The 22,597-nt window shown below is 43.2% G+C and overlaps 3 protein-coding genes across 3 annotated transcripts; 2 read left to right on the top strand and 1 right to left on the bottom strand.

Moving 5' to 3' along the window:
• The first annotated feature begins 625 nt into the window (after positions 1-625).
• Positions 626-4,501, top strand: fitm1 (fat storage inducing transmembrane protein 1). The gene is made up of 2 exons (XM_070852894.1): positions 626-919; positions 1,662-4,501. Exons 1-2 carry the CDS (start codon positions 633-635, stop codon positions 2,332-2,334), a joined length of 960 nt encoding a protein of 319 aa, XP_070708995.1. The 5' UTR covers positions 626-632; the 3' UTR covers positions 2,335-4,501.
• Positions 2,524-8,003, bottom strand: psme1 (proteasome activator subunit 1). The gene is made up of 12 exons (XM_070852895.1): positions 7,927-8,003; positions 7,765-7,810; positions 7,533-7,565; positions 7,368-7,430; positions 6,501-6,602; positions 5,620-5,677; positions 5,026-5,123; positions 4,691-4,759; positions 4,535-4,602; positions 3,693-3,747; positions 3,381-3,467; positions 2,524-2,761 (listed from the first exon to the last, which is right to left on the bottom strand). Exons 2-12 carry the CDS (start codon positions 7,801-7,803, stop codon positions 2,681-2,683), a joined length of 753 nt encoding a protein of 250 aa, XP_070708996.1. The 5' UTR covers positions 7,804-7,810; positions 7,927-8,003; the 3' UTR covers positions 2,524-2,680.
• A 4,818-nt stretch (positions 8,004-12,821) lies between these two features.
• Positions 12,822-21,898, top strand: pck2 (phosphoenolpyruvate carboxykinase 2 (mitochondrial)). Its single transcript, XM_070852560.1, has 11 exons — positions 12,822-13,220; positions 17,545-17,757; positions 17,865-18,049; positions 18,333-18,403; positions 18,598-18,733; positions 18,862-19,049; positions 19,245-19,407; positions 19,506-19,721; positions 19,979-20,116; positions 20,516-20,611; positions 20,871-21,898. Exons 1-11 carry the CDS (start codon positions 13,189-13,191, stop codon positions 21,338-21,340), a joined length of 1,908 nt encoding a protein of 635 aa, XP_070708661.1. The 5' UTR covers positions 12,822-13,188; the 3' UTR covers positions 21,341-21,898.
• Positions 21,899-22,597: the final 699 nt, after the last annotated feature.

Genomic DNA, 22,597 nt, shown 5'->3' with positions numbered 1-22,597 from the left:
ACAGTTTATAACTTAAATTAGTTTTGGCTCCGGCAGCTGATTCTAAGAATGGAGAGACGAAAGGAGACCCAAAGAAGGAGCCAAACGATCCATTTCATGTCAGAATGATTCTTTTTGCAGGAATAGACGGGATTTTTGGTGCTAAATGCAAATGTAACTGAACAGCGTTGCATCGCACCACTAAGTCTGATGGCAAAGCAGTTGTTTTAAGCCGCCGTGCACAATTTGGGGTTTATTTTCAAGCCACACAGGCAGCTAACATCTAATGGGATCAAACTCCCAGCGCTTTGGATGATTGTTTTGAGAATAATGGGGTCAGTTACAGCAGCAGCAATTACCATGTCCACACTCTGAGTCTGTGCTGTGGAGGGGGAGGGTTTTGGAGGGGAAAGGGGACAGAGGGCTTGTATTTTTATAAACCATGTGCTCTCCTGCAGGCCTGACAGTGATAGAGTAGAGAGGCTGCCAGAGCAGAACTGGTGTGCCTTTCAAAGACAAAAGAAAGTGAGGCGGACTCCCCCCACAGAGACACTAACACTAACTGGACACAAAGAGAAAAGAAGAGGTGAAGCTACTCAAAATTACATCTGAAACTACCAAAGACATCAAGAGGACAAAGACGGTGGCTAAACATGGAGCTGGAGACTGAAAACTCCTCAAATGGCTTCACAGCAGAGATCAGCTTGGAGAAGTTACACAAGATGGCTGCGGAGCTGATACTGCCGGGGAGATTCATCCTCAGAGTCCTGAACGCTGCTTTAGTGTTTGTGACAAACCTGCTGGCCAGAATTATGGGAAGCAGCCTGGTGAGAGGACATTTCCACCTCATGCTGTCTGCTTTCGTTCTGTTTGGTCCTGCCCTGAGTCTCTGGGTGTCAAAGTACAGCATCTTCAGCAACAGCAACCACTACCTGTACAGGTGAGAGCTCTGCAAAAATATCACACTTCATGGTTGTCTATAATCTCCTTTATAGCTGCTGTTGCTGGAAATGAATAAAGTTACTGTGAGATTTTCAGCTGGACATATGTGCTCCTTTTAAACCTGTCCTGAATGGGTGTCATTATGAGCCCAAAACCAGCCTGACACATTATTTAGATCATTTAGATTTAGATCTATCCATACTGAAGTGATATTACATAACTTTTAAAATAAGATGTAACACATTCTTTGTCTGACAGATGGACACTTGACGTGATGAGAAATAAAATGCAGCCGTGCTTAATTCAGGACGCTCAGGAATTTTTTGGTCTGGTATGACCAGGAGCTTGTGATGGCTAAAGGTAGCTGTGTTACCTTCCTGCTATGTTCCCCTGGAAACCCCCCAACATTTTTATGTGGGCATTCTAGTGTCTCATTAAAGCTCCCCTGACAATAAGTCCTTCAAAAGTTATTTTTAATAATTAATTAATATTTTGTGTTATCTATATTAATGTATACTTATCAAACTGCCCGTTTTAAAGCGTAGGAGTAAGATGATACCGATTTAAACATGAACTGTATGAGACTTTGCTCAGTCTTTTTTAGATTGATCTTATATGACTCATGGTGTGAAGCCAATTAGCGAAGCAATCCATCATTTGGCCGTGCATCAAATTTGAATGGATTCAAAAAAATATGGCAGCAGTTATACCCATGGACACAATCTTTTTTCCTCCCACAGGAAGTTCCTCAGGTCCACTTGGGGCTGGACCTGCATCTTCACGGGTTCCTTCATCCTCCTCCTCTCCGTCTCAGCCCGCCACTCACCCTCCGTGTCCCTCCGCCACCTCTCTCGGTTAGGGGTCGCGGGGCTGCTGTGGTTGGCCTGTCAGCGTCTCCTGAGCCTGCTGGAGGACGCAGCGGGGGCCTGTTATGAACCTATGGCCCCTGCCGAGGACATCCAAGGCCCCGCCTCCTTAGCACAGCCCCTGCTGCTCCTGCATGAAGATCAGACCAAGGCCTCCTGCCTCAAAGCCAACATGATGTGGAGGGGTTACGAAGTATCCCAGGACGTCCTCATCCTCTGCTTGTGTTGCCTGCTGCTTGTTGAGGAAATGTCTGTCTTTGGCCCCCACCTGGCTCAAGCAAAGCCTCAGCAGGGATCGCCCGGTGGCCCTCTAAGGTTCATCTTCCTTCTGTGTGTAGTTCTACTCTCCGTTTGGATGTTCCTGCTGCTGTGTTTGCTCGCACACTTCCCCAAGTTCCCCTCCCAGCAGCTGGGAGGCGCGCTGGGCTACCTGGGATGGAGAGGACTCTATCAGGGATGGTACAGACTCAAACCGAGCTGGGGCTGTCCTGGTCTTCCAGGGGAGGGACTTTGTGCCACCGCAGACATCAACAAACAGCCTCAGTAGCGGGAAACTCTTTGCAGATGATGTTTTGGGGATGTGGTTGTGGCCTTGGTTTAGTTTATCACCTGTAAACATCCGTAACAACACTACATTACCCTGACAGAACATAAATATGCAGGTTATTTTCACTGTTGGTCAATATAACCAGATTTAAGTTCCCTTTGGGGAAAAAAAAAAGAAGTGCACACAGAGTTATCAGAATCCTGTTGCTTTATTTTGTAATCTGAACCGAAATGAATACACAATAAGAAAAGGGAGACATTTTTGTCAGAGCAGGTGTATTACTGTTACTTAATGAGAGTGTCATTCTACACTACTTGTATCTGGTCAGAGCATGCAGGAGCTGCTCTCAGTAGATGAGAGCTTTGCCGTCTCCTCTGGGCTTCTTAATCTTGTCGTAGTTCTTGTTAATGATGTCAAACAGCACGGCCTGGAGAGACGAACACGGGGAGAGGCATCAGTGGAAGTGCGGCGCGAGAAAGACGGGCAAGCGTGTGAGAGAGAAAGAGAGAAACAGGAAGGTTAGAAGCGGTAATAAAAGAGAGCGACACCCAGATCCAGAGCCGTAACCGTGTCGAGCGGCTCCTTTCATCACCTGTATCACCGTGTTCATTACCAGCATCAAACACAGGAGAACAATAGCCAGCGGAGGGGGACAAACAGTGACTAATGGATGGGAGATGGAACACCAATCAATTTAACACATGCACAGCAATTAGTTTAATTACCCTCCTATTAAGAAGGAATGGATTCCATTTAGCCACCGTCCCTGCTGCTGGGACACGACTGGAATATGTTATAGATGTGTGGATAGTTTTATTTAAAATACAGTGCATGATTACAGCAGATGGTATATTAAGTTTGATACATGTTGATTTACAATGTTCAGATGGCATTTAGACATTCTTTAGCGCAGTGATTATGATGGTCATCAGTTATGTATTCGATTTTGATATTTTTTCTTTCTTTTTTCTACACAAATAGACATATGAGGGACAGGGTTTTTACACAGCAGCCTCAGAGTAAACAACAGGAGGTAGGGGTCTTACATATGTGTTGCGGATGTCCAGGACCACAAGGCGGAGCTCGCAGTACTGGTACTGGTCCAGCTCATGAACCAGCTGTCGGTAGTCCCCCTGCAGCAGAGAGCACACAACAGAGCTCATATGCAAAAATATACAGGAAATGGCACGTCCAGTATGTACCCACTGCACAGAGACGAGCATCGGCATAATGGCGTTTATTTGACACACAAAAAGAGCATGCAGTCTGCAGGTGGCACACAGTGAACGTCAATATGGGCGAGCGTGTGAGCATTAAAACACAGAAACACAAAAGCGTGTATCATAATGTATACCGACCACATGGGATTGTTTGGCGGCTTTGGCCACAGCATCACCTCTCTCGCTGTAATATCTAACAAAGCAAAGGAGAAGTTGCTTGTCGTTAATTTATAACAGTTGTCAACAGGATACATTACAACCTAACCATGTTTGAAATCATCCTGAGCAAACTAAATGATTCTCGCTAAACTTCTGTTGCAGACTTGATTAAAGTCAGACTGTAACTTTTGCTGAACAGCAGCCACTGTGGCTACAAGTGGCAGTTATGAGATAGTGTTTAATGCTAAGCTATTTTAATATAAATCGTTGTTGGTGTGTAAAAGCCTTTACACTGCAATATTTACATTAACTTTGCGGTCATTAGATCATATTAACCACCAGAAATTACTGGTCATGCCAGAGCACGAATGCCTTTAACACCAACAACTCCAGAGTGTGTTGAATTGAGCAACAGTGCGTTTCATTGCTCAAGAATTCCACTTTTAATTTGTGAGGGGAATCAATTTTCTCAAAAGTTACATAGTTTCCCTTTAAAGTGAAAGGGCTCTGTATTTCACACTAACACTGTGCAAATGAATTAACTTAATACACAGATTTTCCAGAAGGAAGCTCGAAATAAAGGTCAAAATTGTAAATTTCTCAAAGGATCCCTTCATGCAGGTGTCAGTTAGTATGACTACTTTGTTCTGTTTTCTCCCTGAGTGGATGAGGCTAGACAGCGACATGAGCAACTGCATCAGCACTAATGAAAGAGATGATGCATCTTATTGAGTGTGACTGCATCGCTTGTTTATCATTCAAATAAAGTTAAAAAAAGAAAAACACAACCACAGACTAGCTGCTGGCGTGTGGGCTCTTACTTTGAAAGCTGAGTTTGGAATGCCTCGATCTTGGTGCGTGTGTTGGTCAGCAGCTCAAACACTTTCTCCTGTTGCACAAGAATAATGACAGTAACTCTAACTGGATACATTTCAAAACACACAAGGCAGACATCATAATTATCAGCCGTTACCAACCTGCACAGCCACTCCAAAGTTGTTACCATCTTCAATTTTAGGGATTTGGAGCTGCACCCACATTGACACCTGCCAGGAAAATCTGCATTTACTAATCTCTAGTGGAACATATGAGCTTGTCATAGTGTTCACAGTCAGTGTTATTAAAACTCTAACACAGCCTCATTTAAAAACGGGTCTAAATTCTCTCATGGCATACTTAAAAGAGTTACATGAAGTGATATGCACTCAAAAGGATATTCCTTCCATACATACATGTTGTGCACTAGATAAGCAAAAGTAATGACCACATTTAGACTGATTTTCTTGGTAGAAAATGAAGCTAGGAGACTGACCGTGTTGAGCTTCTCTTTCAGGGTCTGGATCTGAGGCTTGACCTCCTGCAGGAGACTCTCCACCCGCTCGTTGCTGCAGATTGGACCGCAGGGAGGCCCTGGTGCACAAAATATTGCATCACTTGATCACAAAATCATAAAATTCTGGTTGAGTCTGGCTGCTTTCTGAGAGGATTTTGGTTTTAATTTAGAACATGCGCATAAAAATGCTCCCCAGTTACTACTATTCAGTCCTGGCGAATCATTTGGGAAACCATGCCCGAACTGGCTTTGTTTTCTCATTAGCTACAGTTTGACTCCATGTCAGTATTATTAGTTAGGGGACAGGTGGAGAGGCAATAACAGGCCCTAGAGGGACTGGTTTGTAGCTATAATGGTTCTAATAAATATTCAGTGTTTGAGAAAAACCATTACAGTAGTTTAGCTCTTGCAATGAGATTTGTCAAATTAAACTCCTGGGATGTAACATCAGCCCTCATTCATATTTTCTTCAATTTACCGCTCCCACCTCATAACAAGCATGTTCTTGTCCAGAAAGTACATTCAGCCAGTGTGTTGCTTTAGCACTTGTCTTCATCATTTCTTCTCATATACCTGAATCTTCGTCCTCTTTATCGCTGTCCTTGTCTTTCTTCTCCTCCTTCGCCTCCTTCTGCATCATCAAGAACAGAAGGCAGAGGGTCAAAGAGTTTTCAGTGCCTATTAATCTCTCAGACAGCTTTACCCACATGCTTTTTTTTTCATGGCTGGCTAAATGAAGATGTCAAACGTTGGATTTTTTTTTTTTCTTTGCATAAGAAATGTAACCTAGTTCCAGCAGCTCCTGCTCCTTGCACACAGCCTCTGAATGCACTCCAGCAGCCGTCACTTTGTTTCCGAGAGTTTCTGCATGATTCTTTCAACCAACCCCCCCCCCCCACATAAAACTAGTGACACTGGCAGTGTTACACTCTTTCCTCCTCTAAATCGGTGTGTGCAATGTGGCAGCGTGTGAGGGGAAAGATCACCTAAAATAAAAGGCCCACTCACTGCCAATTTGTAAAGCAGCTCTTGGAAATTGCACAGCGATTGGTTGCCATGGTAACAAAGGACTCAGTTTCAGGGTTGTGTCTTGATATTTTATTTAAGGCTAAATATAAACACTTGGCGGAGGATTTCAGTTGAGAGGCTTTATGCTGCGCTCCTCAAGAAATTCAATGGTTGGGAAAACAAAATACTTAACTAAAAGACTCCTCGCTGTGGAGTCTATTCCATTTATAAAATATGGCACCGCTGCTTAATTTCCATTTACCCTCTTAAACCCTCTGGAGCGTTTTCTTAATTTGGCAATTGCCTCTCAATAAATTACAGGCAAGAATCAGTGACTGTACTCAAACAAAGAAATATAAATACCTTTGAATGCCTCTTCAAACCAGCATGCTCCCTCGTATCACATTTTCATAAGACGAAGCAAACCTTCCGAGTGTGGGACCTACCTCCTCCTTCCTCTTGCGTTTGGCCTCCTCTTTAGCCGGGTCTGGGATGGGAATGTCCAGAGGAGCCTTCAAAGAAGCCAGGTCATCACAGCTGAAAGATGTCTGACAGATCACACAAGTCACAAACGTCACTTTTCAGGGACAGACACACACCTTCGCATGTCCAGACCACAGTGGGGTTAAGCTTTGTCACAAGGAAGAGTTTTGTTGTAAAGCACAGGTATGGATGCAATACCCATACTTCCACACTGTTTAGTATACCCAAATACATGAATGTTAAATGCAGTATGCCAAAAACAGCAGGATGTCCTGCTACATCCGTAGCAGTGTGGAATCCATCACACTCTTTTGGCTGTTCTGGCAATTGTCTGCACAGCAGAGGACAAACTGGCTGAGCCGCAGAGAGAGCAGAGACAGACGAGAGCAGCCTCTCTAATCTTTGCAGTAAATTGGTAAAGAAAACACTCGGACATCAATACAACACACGATAACGAAATCACCCGGAAAGCTTGTGCTGCAGTCCATAGCGCAAAGTTGGACTATTGATGAAAAAACAGCCAATGGTGTTTGGTATCTCCAAGGCAACCACTTATTCATCAATATTCAAACTTTGCACGATAAACTATGAATGAGGAAGGGAGTCAAAGTTCAAGGTGCGATATTAAGATGGAGAGGTATGTCCCAATTGTCTGCATACAGCATGGTATGAATGTGCTTTGTGAGGGCAGCTGCAGTATGTGCTGTAGTAAAAGGAAGAAGTGTACAGCGTGGAGCGCAGGGGAGGCCTCCGTGTTCGGCTGGAGAAAGAAACACCATATAAAAGACACCTGAGGGAACACAGTATGGCCGATGAAGTCACAATGATACCTTCAGCAGCATCTGCAGCTCCTCGATCTTCTGAGGGAAGAATTCTGACACCAGCTCTTCTGCCTGGTATTAAAATATATATAGAAAATAATCAGCCAACACTGTTCACATCAGTATGACGAGCTTAAATTCATGGTGACGGTTTGGAAATGCTGGATAAATTACCTCCTTGGTGACTTTCTGGCAGAAGGCATCCACCTGAAAAGAAGAAATCACATGATGTAGTTAGTTTATTTACTTATATTCCTTCACTTAGTAAGAACAGCTCCAATCTGCCTGATAACCTCCTGCTGTCAGACACTGACCTCAGCTCACCTGTCAGCCTCACTGACGGTTTGACGGCAGAGTGGCTCTAAAATGATCAAATATGAGACACGTAAATCAAGCACGCGCTCACCTGTTTCTTCGACTCGAGGCGAATACCCACAGTGGCCATGTCGTCTCTGTGGGCAAAAACGTATTCAATTAAGTTTATAGAAGCGTTTCAACTTCAACGAAACCTCGAGAAAAGAACAATAAACTGTTTATCGCTGCAATTCAATGCCGTGCACATACTCACAGTTACTCAGCACAAAGAGTGAAATCGAAAGTAAGACGCATTTTCTGACGGTTCCGTACTTTCCCAGTTTAATAGCGACTGATGCATTGTGGGACTTGCAGTGTTTAGGAAGCTTAGGCGTTTCATTTCCTATAACCGGAGCCACTGATCAGAAACAGTGCAGGCAAACACAAACCTGCTCCCAGGAAGTGAAAATAAAGTTGTTTTTTCTTTAGATTTGTATTCATGCATAATAATTCTGTATTCTTTCTATCATATTCCATAAACATTGTTTCATATTCACACGTATTATTTTTGCTCTCTAAAGTTTAACATCTTAAAAAAACTCCTTGGGGCTCACAAACCTGATTAAAACAAAATAAAATAAAATGAAACAAAATAAAATGAAATGAAGTGAAGTGAAGTGAAGTGACATGAAATGAAATAAAGTGAAATAAAATAAGTTGTTCCTTGGGCATAATAATGAAATCAGCTTATTTAGCATGTCCGTCATGTATGGTCGAGAAGTGAAGACACTGTGTTACAAAGAAATTGTACTAAGTTGTACCAAGAATAAAGTCTGATCATTAGTGCTCGGATTAATCTAAAAATTATTTATAGATTTGGGAATTTAACTAAGAATTAACTAAGAATTTCAATTAAATTGCCACTGTTCTCTTTCTTTTATTATGTTGGTGTGGCACAAAAATATAAGGTTTATATATAATATATATATATATATATAATATAAGGTTCTGTAAAAATAAATACATAGACAAATAAATAAAATGAACAATCTAAGACAGGAAAAAAACGCAAGCATGTGGAAAAATGTTTTCTCTCAGGAATGATAAGCTGATCATCACCAGCTGTGTAGCACCAAGTAAAACCTGCTGTAACACACACTGACATAACTGTAGGCTAGTGTGTGTGTGTGTGTGTGTGTGTGTGTGTGTGTGTGTTCTCCTGTGAGTTCTCATTGTGTCCACTAGATGGCGCTGCTGGTCTAAGTGGAATAAATCAAAGTGCTTAGTGCCAAACTACAACAAACACATAACGATTAACAGCACCAGAGTAAACTTGTGAACGTACATGTCATTTGTTATGCAAGCTTTTCACAACCTAAATCATGCCCATGTTAAACCTCAATACATAAACCTCAATGACGCAAATGTGAGATATATTTTAAATGAGTAAACTGTAAAAGGAAATGGAGTTTTTCTCTGTATTAACATAAATGAAGTACATCATGAGTTAATACAACAAAAACATGTGGCATAAACAACCTGCTGAAAGTCACATAAAGACAAATCCCCAGCCATCTCTCCAACCGCACAATCCCAGCAGTGTGAGCGGAGCCACTTAAGCTCAGCACTGATAGATCAACCTGAAGCCAGAGTGTGTCTGCTCCTGCCACCACTGTGGCAGGGATCCTGTGGGTGCTGCTGTCACGTGGGCTCTTTCATCAGGAGCTGTGTGGACAGAGCCGAGGTCGAGCCAGTCAGGTTAAAGCCTAAAACAAATACAGGATCCTGAGTGGACAGAAAAGACGTCAGAGCCTCCCATTGTAAACACAAGCCTGGTCATCTGCACTGCTGCATGCTATCATTACGCCAACATGCTCTGTGTTACACCAGGTTAAGACCTGAGCAGGCAAACACACCATGTTTAATCACACCCAGAGATAAACAGACCCCATGTAGATTTAATTACCTGGCTGATACATAGGTGATACGATGCCATTAAGTTATGAATCCAATACATCAGGTGGTGTCTTAACACATCAGCCATCAGATATTGTTTGAAGTTGGACCCAAAGGGCAAAGGGTGCACTTGTTGACAATGCTAGCACCATTAATGATCGATTATTTGATTTGATCGCGTGGGTGATTAGAAGTTCTCTGTGCAGAGTGTTGTTAAGGTTGTTGAGAAATACTGAGGACAAAGGTCGTGTATCTGAACACGGGCAGGGCGGGGACACATGGAAGGAGGCAGACAGCTTCAGGATGTGTGACCATGTCAGTAAATCATCTCTCCGTACGGTCTTCATATGTTTCCATCCTCACAGTTACACACTGACCATATTAACCCACTGCACTGTGTCAGAGAGGACATATAGTATGAATGAGTGATAGAGTATGTATGGTTTCATGATATCAGCGGTGTACTTATTGTCACACTATGGAATCTGTTTTTTTAGCCTGAGCAGAATAACCTCATGCTGATAGAAACACAACGGTGGAGGATGTATTCACATTCTTCACCTAAGTAAAAGTACTAATACAGTGCAGTAAAAACACTGAAATAAAATGTTACCTAAGTAAAAGTATAGGCTACATAAGTATAATCAAATGTACTCAAAGTATTAAAAGTAAAAGTATTCAATGCAGAAAAATGTCATGTGACTGTTGTACTATTATTTATGACATCACAGATTATTATTACTCATGCATTTTTGTAGAAGCAGGATTTTACTGTTAGAGCTGCTTGCTTCATTATCAGTTGACAAGCTGATTATTTTCCTCATTGTTTGGTTTGTAAACATTCAGAAAATAGTGAGAAATGCTGTCACAGTGACCCAGAGTCCAACGTGACTCCTCCACAAGGCTTGTGTTGTCCTAACAACACTCCAAACCTACAAATGATTAGAAATAAATTGATCATTATTGATAGCACTATAATTTAAAAAAATGATTTAAGGGAAAAACAGCAAATCTTCACATTTACAGAGCCATGAGATGTTTTTGCATGAAAAAAACGATTATCAAAATAATTGCCAATTCATTTTCCACCCATCAGCCAATCAATCGATCGACTAAGCAATGACTTATTTCAGCTGCTTTGATATAAACTGTGTTATAAGCCCGTCATAGGTTTACTATGCAACACTCGTCATTTGTAAAGCAAAGTGGTAACTAAAGCTGTCAGATAATTGCAGTAAGTTAAGTGTAATATCTCCCTCTGAGATGTAGAGAAGTAGAAGTAAAAAGTGGCATGAACAGAAAATACTCAAACAAAGTAGAAAGTACATAAAATTACATACTACTTCCTATTTCTACTTTCCCACACTATTGTTAATGGTATCTTATGCTATATGTCCAACATCTTTCTAATGGAACTCGTCCAGTGTTCCCCTTTCACTTTTCCAGCAGAAAAAGGAGAAGTCCAAATCATCGCCTCTTCAATGAGACTTCAACAGTGACTTGACTCATCAGAGGATCATTGACAGTGAAATAACAATTCTGAATTCAGTTCAGTTCACGCATCTTCTTGAAATATATAATTTTTTTCTCTGACATGTGCAAGTTTAATACCAGGCTCCAACTTAGAGAGCATTGATACACTAGACGGTAGCTAAAACTGCTGATCATATTATTAGCCTAGTACATTTTTTATTTGTTTTTTCTTTATTTCCATTTTAATTTAATAAGTCACACACTTATACATTCAAATGAAAACACGGCACAGCAACTCAAAGGTCTCATTAAGGCCACAAATGTTTGAAGATGTGGCAGCTTTTTATAGCGTGCTGTACTTTTTGCCAGTTGCTGCATTTCTGAATGTTCCCTTTCATAAGCATGGACTGCAGATGTGGGTGTATAGCGTGTATACATTAATTCATAGTGTGTGTGTGTGTGTGTGTGTGTGTGTCGTCCCTGTGCTGCTGACTCTGCAGGCCCTATCAGAGAACATGAGACAGGACGGCTGAAGTTTAACCAGACATGTTGTACTGTTGGATCACTCTTTATCTGGTCTCTACAGTATATTCTTCAGTCTGGTCCCCACCCCTTTACTTCCCCTCTCTCACACAGCTCACGTGTGTGTGTGTGTGTGTGTGTGTTCATGCATGACTCCCTCCCCCATTTCCCAGAGAGAGAAGCATTAACAGGAAACCTGCTATTTAAAAAGCCTGTGCAGATACAGTTGATTGCCCTTACCGTTAGAATAAAGTGAAAGACTCTCTCTGGCTCATGTCCCAAAGCTAATAAAACAATGTCGATGCTATAAAAATGATAATCACAACAATATTTACTATAAAGCCTCACTGGGTAATTTCACAGCCTCTGATCGCAGCAAGATTTGAAACTTGAGCTGAAAAGGTATGAAACATGATGTGGAAATATTTGTTACTACAGCCCTAAAGCCACACTTAGTCATGTGAGAGCTGCATTTGATCAGAAAACGGCTTGAAACACCCCAAGTCAAAATATCCACTGAAAGCAGACTTTGTTTAGGGTAGCTGAATATAACCAGAGGTGGAAAGTAACTTACTCAAGTACTAAGAACAATTTTCAAGTACTTCACTGGAGTATTTCCATTTCATGCTGCATTATACTTCCACTCTATCACAATTCAGAGAGAAATACTGTACTTTTTACTGACATACAGTTATTTGATATCTTCAGTTACTCTGTGGATTCAGACTAGCAGTAGAAAGCACAACAAACAAATAAATAATGCTGTTTTATTGTAGATTTAGTCAAGACTTTACTGATCCACCATCCTGATTGATACACACATCAATGCACCAACACTCATACACAATATGCAGCATTCTCAAGTGCACAGTTTGCACTTTAAGTATATTTTGACTTTAATACTTAAGCAAAATGAATCCAATACTTATAGGTTTCTGTATACTTATAACATAATAGGCCTATTTCTACACTATTGGTACTAGAGGACTAGATCTGAGTACTACTATATATTTATAAACTGCAGTACTTTTGCAGAGAAATGTAAAATACAACTAAACAAAACTTTGCTGTAACCTGACACCTTTTCTTCTTCTCATTAAATTAAGGTGGAGTGCCACGTGCACGCGCAGTGCCCGTGTCCCGGGTGAAAACTGTTTCCGCCCCGCTACTTCCGGGTTGTGTGTTCGCGCCGGTTTGTGTGTTTGTGTCAGGGTGCTGGCTCGTGCAGGGGCTGCGGAAGTTTGCGTCAACCGGGCGGGACAAAACACAACAGTATGGACACAAGCCGCGAAGTAATACGTGACATTTAAACCCCGAAGCGCCTCCTCCTTTGGTTAAAGTTGACTTTGTAAAGCAGGAAGACGACGCGGGGAGCCAGTTCGCGGACGTGACAGCATCAGCGGTCACATCCAGGTGCATCTGTGTGAATGTACACGTTGAGCAAAGTGCAAGGTCCCCTCACAGAGCTCTGATATGAGCTGCGGCCATCTCTGCTCCTCTCCTCTCCTCTCCTCCTCAGCTTACTAATGTGCCTTCTCACACTTTTACTTGTCATAAGCTAACGCAGTTTGATTTTGCACCGAAGATGTCGTGCCTGTTGCTGGGAGTCATACGGAGGTGGGTACCTGGGATTTTTTTGCGGTTTAAGTCGTGTTTTCATGGTGTTTCAGCTAATGTTCAGAGAATATGTCTGCTTTAAGTACACAAAATGGCTATTGAACTCTGTTTGCCTGCTTAAGTTACTTTTCTTTTAAAATTATGAATGCCAACTAATTTAGCCTTTAATTTTTTTTACACACAGCAAATGTGTTCCTGTCGTAGTTCCTCTGTGATGGTGTCCACCTCTTTTCCTGAGACTGAAACACACACTTTGACCATTTGTTAAACTGATCAGGAATCCATGTTTTAGATACCTCTACAGTGAGATAAGACCTGTTGCACTGTTTCAGCATTCATCCAGTACACATGTTATGGGTCTTGTTCAGTGGTTATCTTAAAAAGTTGTTTCATTGTTTGCAAGTTGCTGTGCTGCCAGAAACTTGTCAGACTTGATCTCAGAAACAGGCCTCATATCAGATGACACTGAGCAAAGGCTGGGCTCCTTAGATTGTAGGTTAAACACAGTCACAGCAGTGTGTAGTTTTTTTTTCTTTTCTTCTTCTTTTTTTTTCTCAAAAATGGTTCTTCTTGCTTTTCTTCTCTTCACAATTTCCCCCTCCAGGCTCTGTGATGACCCCACATCACACAGGGACCCTGCAGTCAAAGTGAGCCCTCCGTGGCGATGTGTGTTTGCTTTTATTTCGTCAGTAAGGATGCATGCGAGTGAGTGACAGGGAGGGACATGTTCCTCTGCATTTTGTTTGTGTTACTGCTTGAGGGATCGTTAATGGCTGGAGTCATCGCTCCTCTATTTGCCTGAATGTCCTGGAGCATGTTCCGTGTGCTCCCCCCTCCGTGTACCCGCTGTACCGAGTGTGAGGATAATGTATGCAGCACGTGTGCATGTTCTAAGTGATCCTCCGGCTCCGCTACGCTCTGCGTAGACTCTGCCCTGAGGGGGCTATTGACCAGGATCCAAGTGAAGGGGGAGTGTAGGCGTGTGTGTCTGGTGTGTGAGGATTGGCCTCCTGATTTGGAGGGTGTGCTGTGAGTAAAAGTTGCTCAGCTAGACGTCAGATACTGTCAGGGCAATGGTTACCACATCAGGGTTATCTGCTCCTTGACATTCCTCATTTTGTCTCTGGATAGCACTCTGGATAATCACTTATTTTCCTAAATTAACACCCTTAAAAATAGAGAATGATGTTGTCTGTTTCTATGTTGCACAATAGTCACATTTGTAAGGTTTTCTTGGCAGCTGATATTGGGATAAATGTTGAATTTGTTAGGTGGAGTTATGTGTGTCCTCATCAGGTATGGGGGATGGGGTGAGGAATGGAGAGACAAAGGGCATGAGAGGATGATTGGCTGCAGGGGAAGTTGGGATCAAAGGTCATCGAAGCTGCTTAGTTTTTCTTTGATGCAAAAGAAGGAGGAACAAAGTTAATTCTGCCCTGCCTTTATGTCTTGTTGCAAGTCGGCCACCTCTGTGCTTCATTAACAAAATTAATAATTATTTTCTGTCCATTAGTTCCAAATTCAGTCCAGCTCCTTTCCTTTCCATCCTGATCACACTGGACTTAATATGCGGCACCACTGGAATGGTCACAGTAATTAGAGGCGTGACAGGCTGGATGATTGGAAGTGTAGGTAATTGATTTACTGGGTGCGGGAGGGGGGACTAAAGTTCTGTAGTTCATCTAATATCACAGATAAAACTGGCAAAGTGCCTTTATGTTTTTGTCTTCTGTGGCTAAAGGTCAACATAGGCTGCTGATAATCATTCATTAATCTACTCAGATCTAAAAAAATCTAAAGATCCACTGAAAACTGACACTTTCTGCCACGTGTTTCTTTACAAGAAAGAGAATGTAAAGAGTGATGGTGCAGAGATTTAACAAGCCCATTCAAACATTTCTGGTCATCAGGCCAAATTTCTTTCTTTGTCTGTTTTTGTACTTCTGTAGTGTTTAGTGCTAATCAGCAAATGTTTGCATGCTAATACGCTACACTAAGATGTAACATCATACCGATGAACAGCTAAACCAGCTAAACATCAGCATGCTAGCATGCTGATCATGGATGCATTATAAGACCAGACCATCAGCCTTGCTCCCAAGTGGCCACTTGTAGTATTACAACAAAAAAAATCTATTATACCACTATTATAAAAGAGATGTCTGTAAAGCAGTTGATAGCACACCTCCAGCTATGAACATAGCCAGATATTACTGTTTGATTTGTATATTTTTAAGCCACAAGGCTTTAATCTTTTCTCCTCTCCAAAGCCTTTTTTAATCATGTCACCGCTGTGATACGAGCCATTCGTCAGCCAGAGGCAGGATGGGATTAACACCACTGTTCATATTCAGTGGGCAGCATACCCTGGAGTCTAACCCAGAAGCTAAAAACCTTTTTAGCGTATGTGCCAGTGAGCAACTCTTGTTGGACTGAATAGGGGCCATTTTGGGTTGGGTATCCAGTTCTTATAACGTCCTATAGTGCTGATATTAGCATTTAGCACAACAGCCCCACAGAGCAGCTAGCATGGCTGTAGGCTCTCGTTCCTGTTACCCACTAAAAGCCAGTTTTCTGAGCATTTTAGGGTTCAGTGTCACGCTGTTTATGCTCTAAAGCCACATACATTCATTTTTACTTTCCTTTACAGACACCTGATACTTTTGGGTAGATGATGTTGTAGTACAGTCTTTACTACAAAGGGCACTGTGCTCAGCTTTATCTTTTGAGCAGGCATCTTTTTTTCCCCAGCTCTGAGTTTTGTCTGCAGGTTTTGCTTTTAGACTTCAGCACCCTCCATCAATAAGGTAGGATAGCCTGAGAGATAGGGTTAGGGTTAGGGTTAACATTAAAAAATCCTGAGTTTAGCTTCCATTCAGTGTCTGTATACTGAGCCTACATTTTGAGCACAAAGTCTGTTCATGATTAATGGCTCCCACATGAATGGTTAAACAATGGACAGGGTACAGGTCACCTGTTCAGAGGGAGTTTGAACCCTGATGCTGGCATTAGACTGTTCTCAGCTCTTTGCCCTCTCACTGTCATGTTACTTGTTATCTTCTCTCCCACTGTGAACCTCTCGGCATGCCTGCTGCTCGTGGCCTTTGTATATCCGAGCTGATTCACGTGCGTGTCTGCACAAGAGTGTGTGCGTGTATTTAATGACACACTTGGTGCCGCCAATTTGGAGCTGCGTGCCTGCACTGCACGGGACGACTGTGTCCCTGTCTTTGAAACAAAATAGAAGAGCGTGATTTCTATTTCCAGTCAAATTAGCTCCTGACTTTTGAAAGGAATCAGATGAGAATGTGGGCCAGTTTATGGTTAAAGCAATTTTAGAGCACTTAGGCTTAAACGTTTATTTGCAGTTCTTCTCATTGGAGGATTCAGAATTATGAATCATGTAATTTTTAAAGAGGTCACCTGGGGTCATACAAACTGACAGAAAACAAAGCACATACAAACATTGTCTGTTCTATTGTCAGACCATTGCTAGGGACAGACAGGAGACACATACATATACACACACGTACACGCACAGGCTTGTGTTTTAACAGCTTGCATAGCGACAGCCCTCTCAGTGGCGTGTGTTTGTGAATATCATGCTGCTGCTAACAAACAATAGGCTGCCCCCCCCGCATGCCTCTCTTTATGTGGAGAAGTGTGTTTGAGGCTCTCAGGTTGCACTCATAACGGCCCCAGTCATCTCATTATTGCTGCTGTCACGTGAAAAGCACACTACTCCAATTGGGTGCCTTCTTTTAAACTTGTGTTAAAAGTTTGTGCTCTTTAAATGCTCTTCCAGGGTTTTTAAAACTCCTCCAGCATCCACTGGCATACACTGAACTAGTATCAAAGGCAACTTCTGTAGCTTTGTTGCTCAGGTTTTTGTCTGTGATGTGTTTGTGATAATGGAACACCCATGTAAACAGCAAAGAGGAAAGACCAGAAAAACCTCCAAGATAATGCAGACCAAAATGTAATATGTATAAATTAGAAATGTCCAAGTAGGCCAGTGTAGCATAACAAGGATGACAGCTCACAGCCTCATGTGGGAAGAACCTCGCGTGGCAGGTTGTGCAGGCAAATACCTGTTGCACAGGAAAGCTCTCCACACAATGGGCAGGAGAGTTTTGAGTTAAATAGTGTTGTGTGACTTGCACCCAACTCATTGGCCCACAAAACAAAATCAAGTTCTCTCTCTAGTGACGTCTGCTTTGATATCAGTCACTGATTCAGTGTAATTCATAGCTGTAATTTGATATGGCTTCAAGTAAAGGGTTAAAATAAGTAATTAATTACTTGAATGCCTGTTCTCTCTCAGACATGGTGGTGTTGGGGCGAGTGTTGGGGTTCGGTCCCTGGCCTCCATCCCCTCACTGCCTCCGGCAGTGGCTGAGTTTGTGAAGGGAGCGGTGGATGAGTGTAAGCCTGCCAACGTGCATGTGGTGACGGGGACGCCAGACGAAACAGCCAACATCTTGGCTGGTCTGGAAAAGGAGGGGATGGTCAAGAAACTTCCCAAATTTCAGAACTGGTAAGGGCTTTACATTACTATACATGCTTTTGGGCCTCAGAGTGCTCGTCTGAAATTCTCGTCCCAGTTTTTCACCGCCACGCTCTGATTCCTTCTCTGTTTTTCAGTTGGTTGGCACGGACAGACCCGAAGGATGTGGCTCGGGTGGAAAGCAAGACTGTGATTGTGACCAAGAACCAGAGGGACACCATCCCCATCCCAGCTGGAGGGGCGAAGAGCCAGTTGGGCAGCTGGATGAGCGAGTCTGACTGGCAGAAAGCCAGAGAGGAGCGTTTCCCCGGCTGCATGGCAGGTCTGTTCTAGGAAAAAAATAAATAGTTTGTCTCCGGAGATGTGTGTTTGTCGCCCATGTCTTCATGTGTGTGACAAACAGAACGGGGCCCAGCTTGTAAAAACATTTCTCCATAGCGCTACTAGTGGTCAAACACTTCCCAGTGTACCTTTAAGAAAAGGCATTAATATCTGCAGCCAAATATAACCTCATTTTCAACGTGCGTCAATAACGAAACAATGTTATCTGTATTGGAAAAATAACTGCATTAATATGCTGGTCATTCTTCTCTGTCTCACTGTAGGTCGGACCATGTATGTGATTCCCTTCAGTATGGGTCCTGTAGGCTCAAGTCTGACTAAATATGGTGTCCAGGTACTGACTGTGCTCCTCTCAACACTTGATGCTCAGAAAAAAGCATGCATTAAAGCAACAGGCCTGCTGTGTTGTACTTAATAACACAACACATCACACAGTATGCTCTAATAAAGAGTCGTAGCACTTCATGGTTATTGCTCACTGAAAGGTTTAGCTTGTTGATCAGGGTAAACATTTTGTTCTCCCTCAAGGTGACGGACTCGCCGTACGTTGTGGCCAGTATGGGGATCATGACGCGCATGGGCACTCCCGTCCTGAACAAACTGGCTGAAGGAGCCGAGTTTGTCCGCTGTCAGCACTCAGTGGGACGACCTTTACCACTCAAAGGTGCAACCCCCCCCCCCCATCCATCCCCTCTCCTGCCGTCTCTGGCTCTATCCTCATCTCCCCTGTTCACCATACCTGTACCTGTTCCACAGCTGTCCCTCTAATCTCTCTGCCTGTCTCCTCTCCAGCTCCTCTGATGAACTCGTGGCCCTGTAACCCCGACAAGGTGCTGATATCTCACCTGCCAGACATCAGGCAGATCATGTCCTTCGGCAGCGGCTATGGAGGAAATTCTCTCCTGGGGAAGAAGTGTTTCGCCCTTCGTATTGCCTCCCGCATCGCCAAAGATGAAGGTTGGCTGGCTGAACACATGCTGGTGAGTGTGTAACTCTCCATGGTAGAGAGTGCAGGAAGACTACTGTAGTAGTCTACAAAACTGTAGTATCTCTTCTGTCAATGATGCATGGCCACGGTGCTCTTTCAGCAGTTTTGAGTAATGACTATTCATGAAAGGATGAGTAATAATTACAGGGTCACTTGTCTTTTTAACATTTTCTTCACCTCTCCTCAGATCCTGGGTATCACCAACCCTCAGGGGGTGAAGCGTTACATAGCGGCAGCCTTCCCCAGTGCCTGTGGTAAAACCAACTTGGCCATGATGAAACCATCTCTGCCAGGCTGGAAGGTCGAGTGCGTGGGCGACGACATTGCGTGGATGAAGTTTGACAGCCAAGGTGAGACGGAGGAGATCGGCTCGCGGTCAAACAATCCCTTTGATGGTCCACAGGTAGTGTAGTAAATCCTCGTGTTACTGACTCATCTGATTCTGCAGGTAAGCTGAGAGCCATCAACCCAGAGAACGGCTTTTTCGGAGTGGCTCCTGGCACCTCAGACAAGACCAACCCCTACGCCATGGCCACCATCGCCAGAAACACCATGTTCACCAACGTTGGAGAGACCAGTGATGGAGGAGTGTGGTGGGAGGGCCTTGACCCCCCTGCAGCCGGGGTCACACTCACAGACTGGCACGGCAAAACCTGGAAGCAAGGTAGCATCTGACTGGAACCCCCAGCCTTTATAAAGACCCCAATCTAAAGTGTCCCTCTTGAAGTTTAGCATTTCTATGGAAGATGATTGTTTGTTTCTAATGAATATTCAGCAGTTTTACTGATTTAATTTTAGCTTGAATGATGTGTTTGCCAATAAAGACATCTGAATCTGAAATTAGGAGTGAACAGCCACAGTGTATACAGTGCCATCTAGTGGTATTTTTTAGTTTAACTGTTGTTTCCTGTCTGTGTAAAGGAGGCGCCTCTCCATGTGCCCACCCCAATTCCCGCTTCTGCGCCCCGGCAGCTCAGTGTCCCATCATTGACCCCCAGTGGGAGAGTGAGGAGGGCGTCCCCATCGATGCCATTATCTTTGGAGGCAGGAGGCCCGAAGGTTGGCGCTGCTCGCATTGAATACACATCAAGTTTTTCTCTAAACAGACACAGACATTATTTGATGAGCTTTATTTCACATCTTAAGCTGTGGTTTGTAGTCTTCTGTGTTGTGACTGACAGAGGGATGCAAGCTGAAGTTAATTAAGAAATAATTTTAAAAAGGTAGGTTAAATTAATAGGCTAAAATTTGTATATCTGTAATTTCAGGGTCAATATTACAGTCCTGATCATCTTTGTCACAATAACAAACTAATATAGCAAAAGGTTGAACATGTTAACCATTATTATTACTCAGTAATAAGTACGCAGTTTGTATTACATACCAACATGAGAAGTGAGGAAACATTTACAGCACACAAGCAGCTGTGCAGTAAACATGATGAAATGATGTTGTCAGGAGTCCCTCTGGTCTACGAGTCCTTCAACTGGCAACACGGAGTGTTTGTTGGAGCAGCCATGAGGTCCGAGGCCACTGCAGCTGCTGAGCATCAAGGTACAAACTCACACACCTGAGATTCCTGTGATCTAAACTCATGTAAATACATTTGTGCTGTTTTACAGCTCTAAAAGAAAGAAGGATTATATTTTTGTACGGACTAGTTCTTAGATATTGTGTCATCACCGGTAGTACTGCTAGACACTAATGTGAGTGATGAGATGTTTTATGATAACAGGATGATGAGGGAGTTACTCTCAACAGCACTAAAGCTGTTTTCCATCAGAATTACAAAGTGTTTCATGTTTTCCTCCAGGCAAGGTTATCATGCATGACCCCTTCGCCATGCGGCCGTTCTTCGGCTACAACTTTGGCGACTACCTCGCTCACTGGCTGAGCATGGAGAGCCGAAAGGCGCCCACTCATCTGCCCAAGATCTTCCACGTCAACTGGTTCAGAAAGGACCCGGCGAGCGGTGCCTTCCTCTGGCCCGGCTTCGGCGAGAATGCCCGCGTACTGGAGTGGATCTTCAAGCGCTGCAGCCGGGAGAGAGAGGACGAGGCGTCCAAGAAGAGCGTTATCGGCTGGTTGCCAGTAGATGGCGCCATCGACACTAAAGGTCTGGGCAGTAAGGTGGATATGGGCGCCCTGTTCGACGTGCCCAAGGCTTTCTGGCAGAAGGAGACCAAAGAGCTGAGAGCTTACTTCACTCAGCAGGTTGGAGCTGATCTACCGGCTCAGGTGGAGGCTGAGCTGAAGGCGCTGGAGGACAGAGTGCACAATTAAAACCCTACTGACAGGAAGTTCCTCCAGAAACAGGGAGGCAGCCACTGATGACACAGGATTCAGATCATTATGGTGCAATCAGAGTCACTGGCTGGGTTTCCATACACACATAATTTAGCTAAAATCCACTTGTGGTCGTATTCATGTAAATGTAAAAACTGGAGATGTGATAACCAGCACAGAAACATCCCACAACAAAACAGGATGTGTAGTTAGATGCCAAAGAATCACAGCGGTGGCTAATAGGACAGGTTTCTAGTGCTGCTCAGCCACATATTGATATCCATTTGCTGGTATGTTCTACTGTACGTGGAGACTACAGAGGAGCTGGACCTGTTTTGATTCAATTGTTGGTTGAACAGAAAGCCACCCTTTAATAACTAACAGCCTGTAATTAACTTTCACTGTGTGCATGCAAACACAGTCGGTGACTCCTGCCTTTCTCTTTTATGAAGAGAGATCAGTCAGGAATTAAATGGCAGAGATGGAATTGGGGGAAACGCTAATAATCTACAATGCAATACAGTTTGGACACTACTTCACGTTAATGCTGCAACACTGAGGGAGTGGGGCTGGCGGGGGGGGGGGGGGGGGGGGGGGGGGGGGGTAGTTTTGACTGGCAACACAGAGGTTAGATTCCTGTGAAGCTGTCATACCAGTGGTGTAGAGAAGCTAAAGTCACAACCTCCCCTCATCCACACGGTGTCGCATGGTGCTGAAGCACAATCCACATGGCCTAGTAGTGCCTTTGAGATACAGAATACAGTGTCCAGGCTTCTGATGTTTACAGGCTAAAGCCCAAAGATGTTTTTTTTTTTTAAGCAAAATTTTGACAGAGAAAGTTTTAACATTTTTACTCATAAAAAGCTTTTTAGAGACCAGCTCTTTTAATAAATACACTGTGAGTCTCATGAAATGCCCTTTATTATGAATTTAGCTTGATATTCTAAAAATGATCTATCAGAAGTCCATCAACAACTCAAACATTGTAGCAGATTAGGAGGATTACTATGCATAATTCATCTGGCCACCTATGTAATGTTTGTGATTAAACTGTATGATTCCAGGTGATGTTTACACACTATGTGAAATGTTGGACCAATAAATGCGACTGAGATTATTAGGCATTTTTAGAAGTTGTATGCCAAGGTTTTTATTACAGTGCAATGAATACATTTCTTCAAATGCAGAAGCTGCATCTCATGTTCATTTTTGAAGGAATTAACGTACAAATGAAAGTGTTGGATACAAAATATA

Source organism: Pempheris klunzingeri, chromosome 21 (genome assembly GCF_042242105.1).
Source record: "Pempheris klunzingeri isolate RE-2024b chromosome 21, fPemKlu1.hap1, whole genome shotgun sequence".
Classification (NCBI taxonomy): domain Eukaryota; kingdom Metazoa; phylum Chordata; class Actinopteri; order Acropomatiformes; family Pempheridae; genus Pempheris; species Pempheris klunzingeri.
The sequence above is the reverse complement of the archived record's forward strand: the minus strand, read 5'-3'. Positions and strand labels throughout refer to the sequence as shown.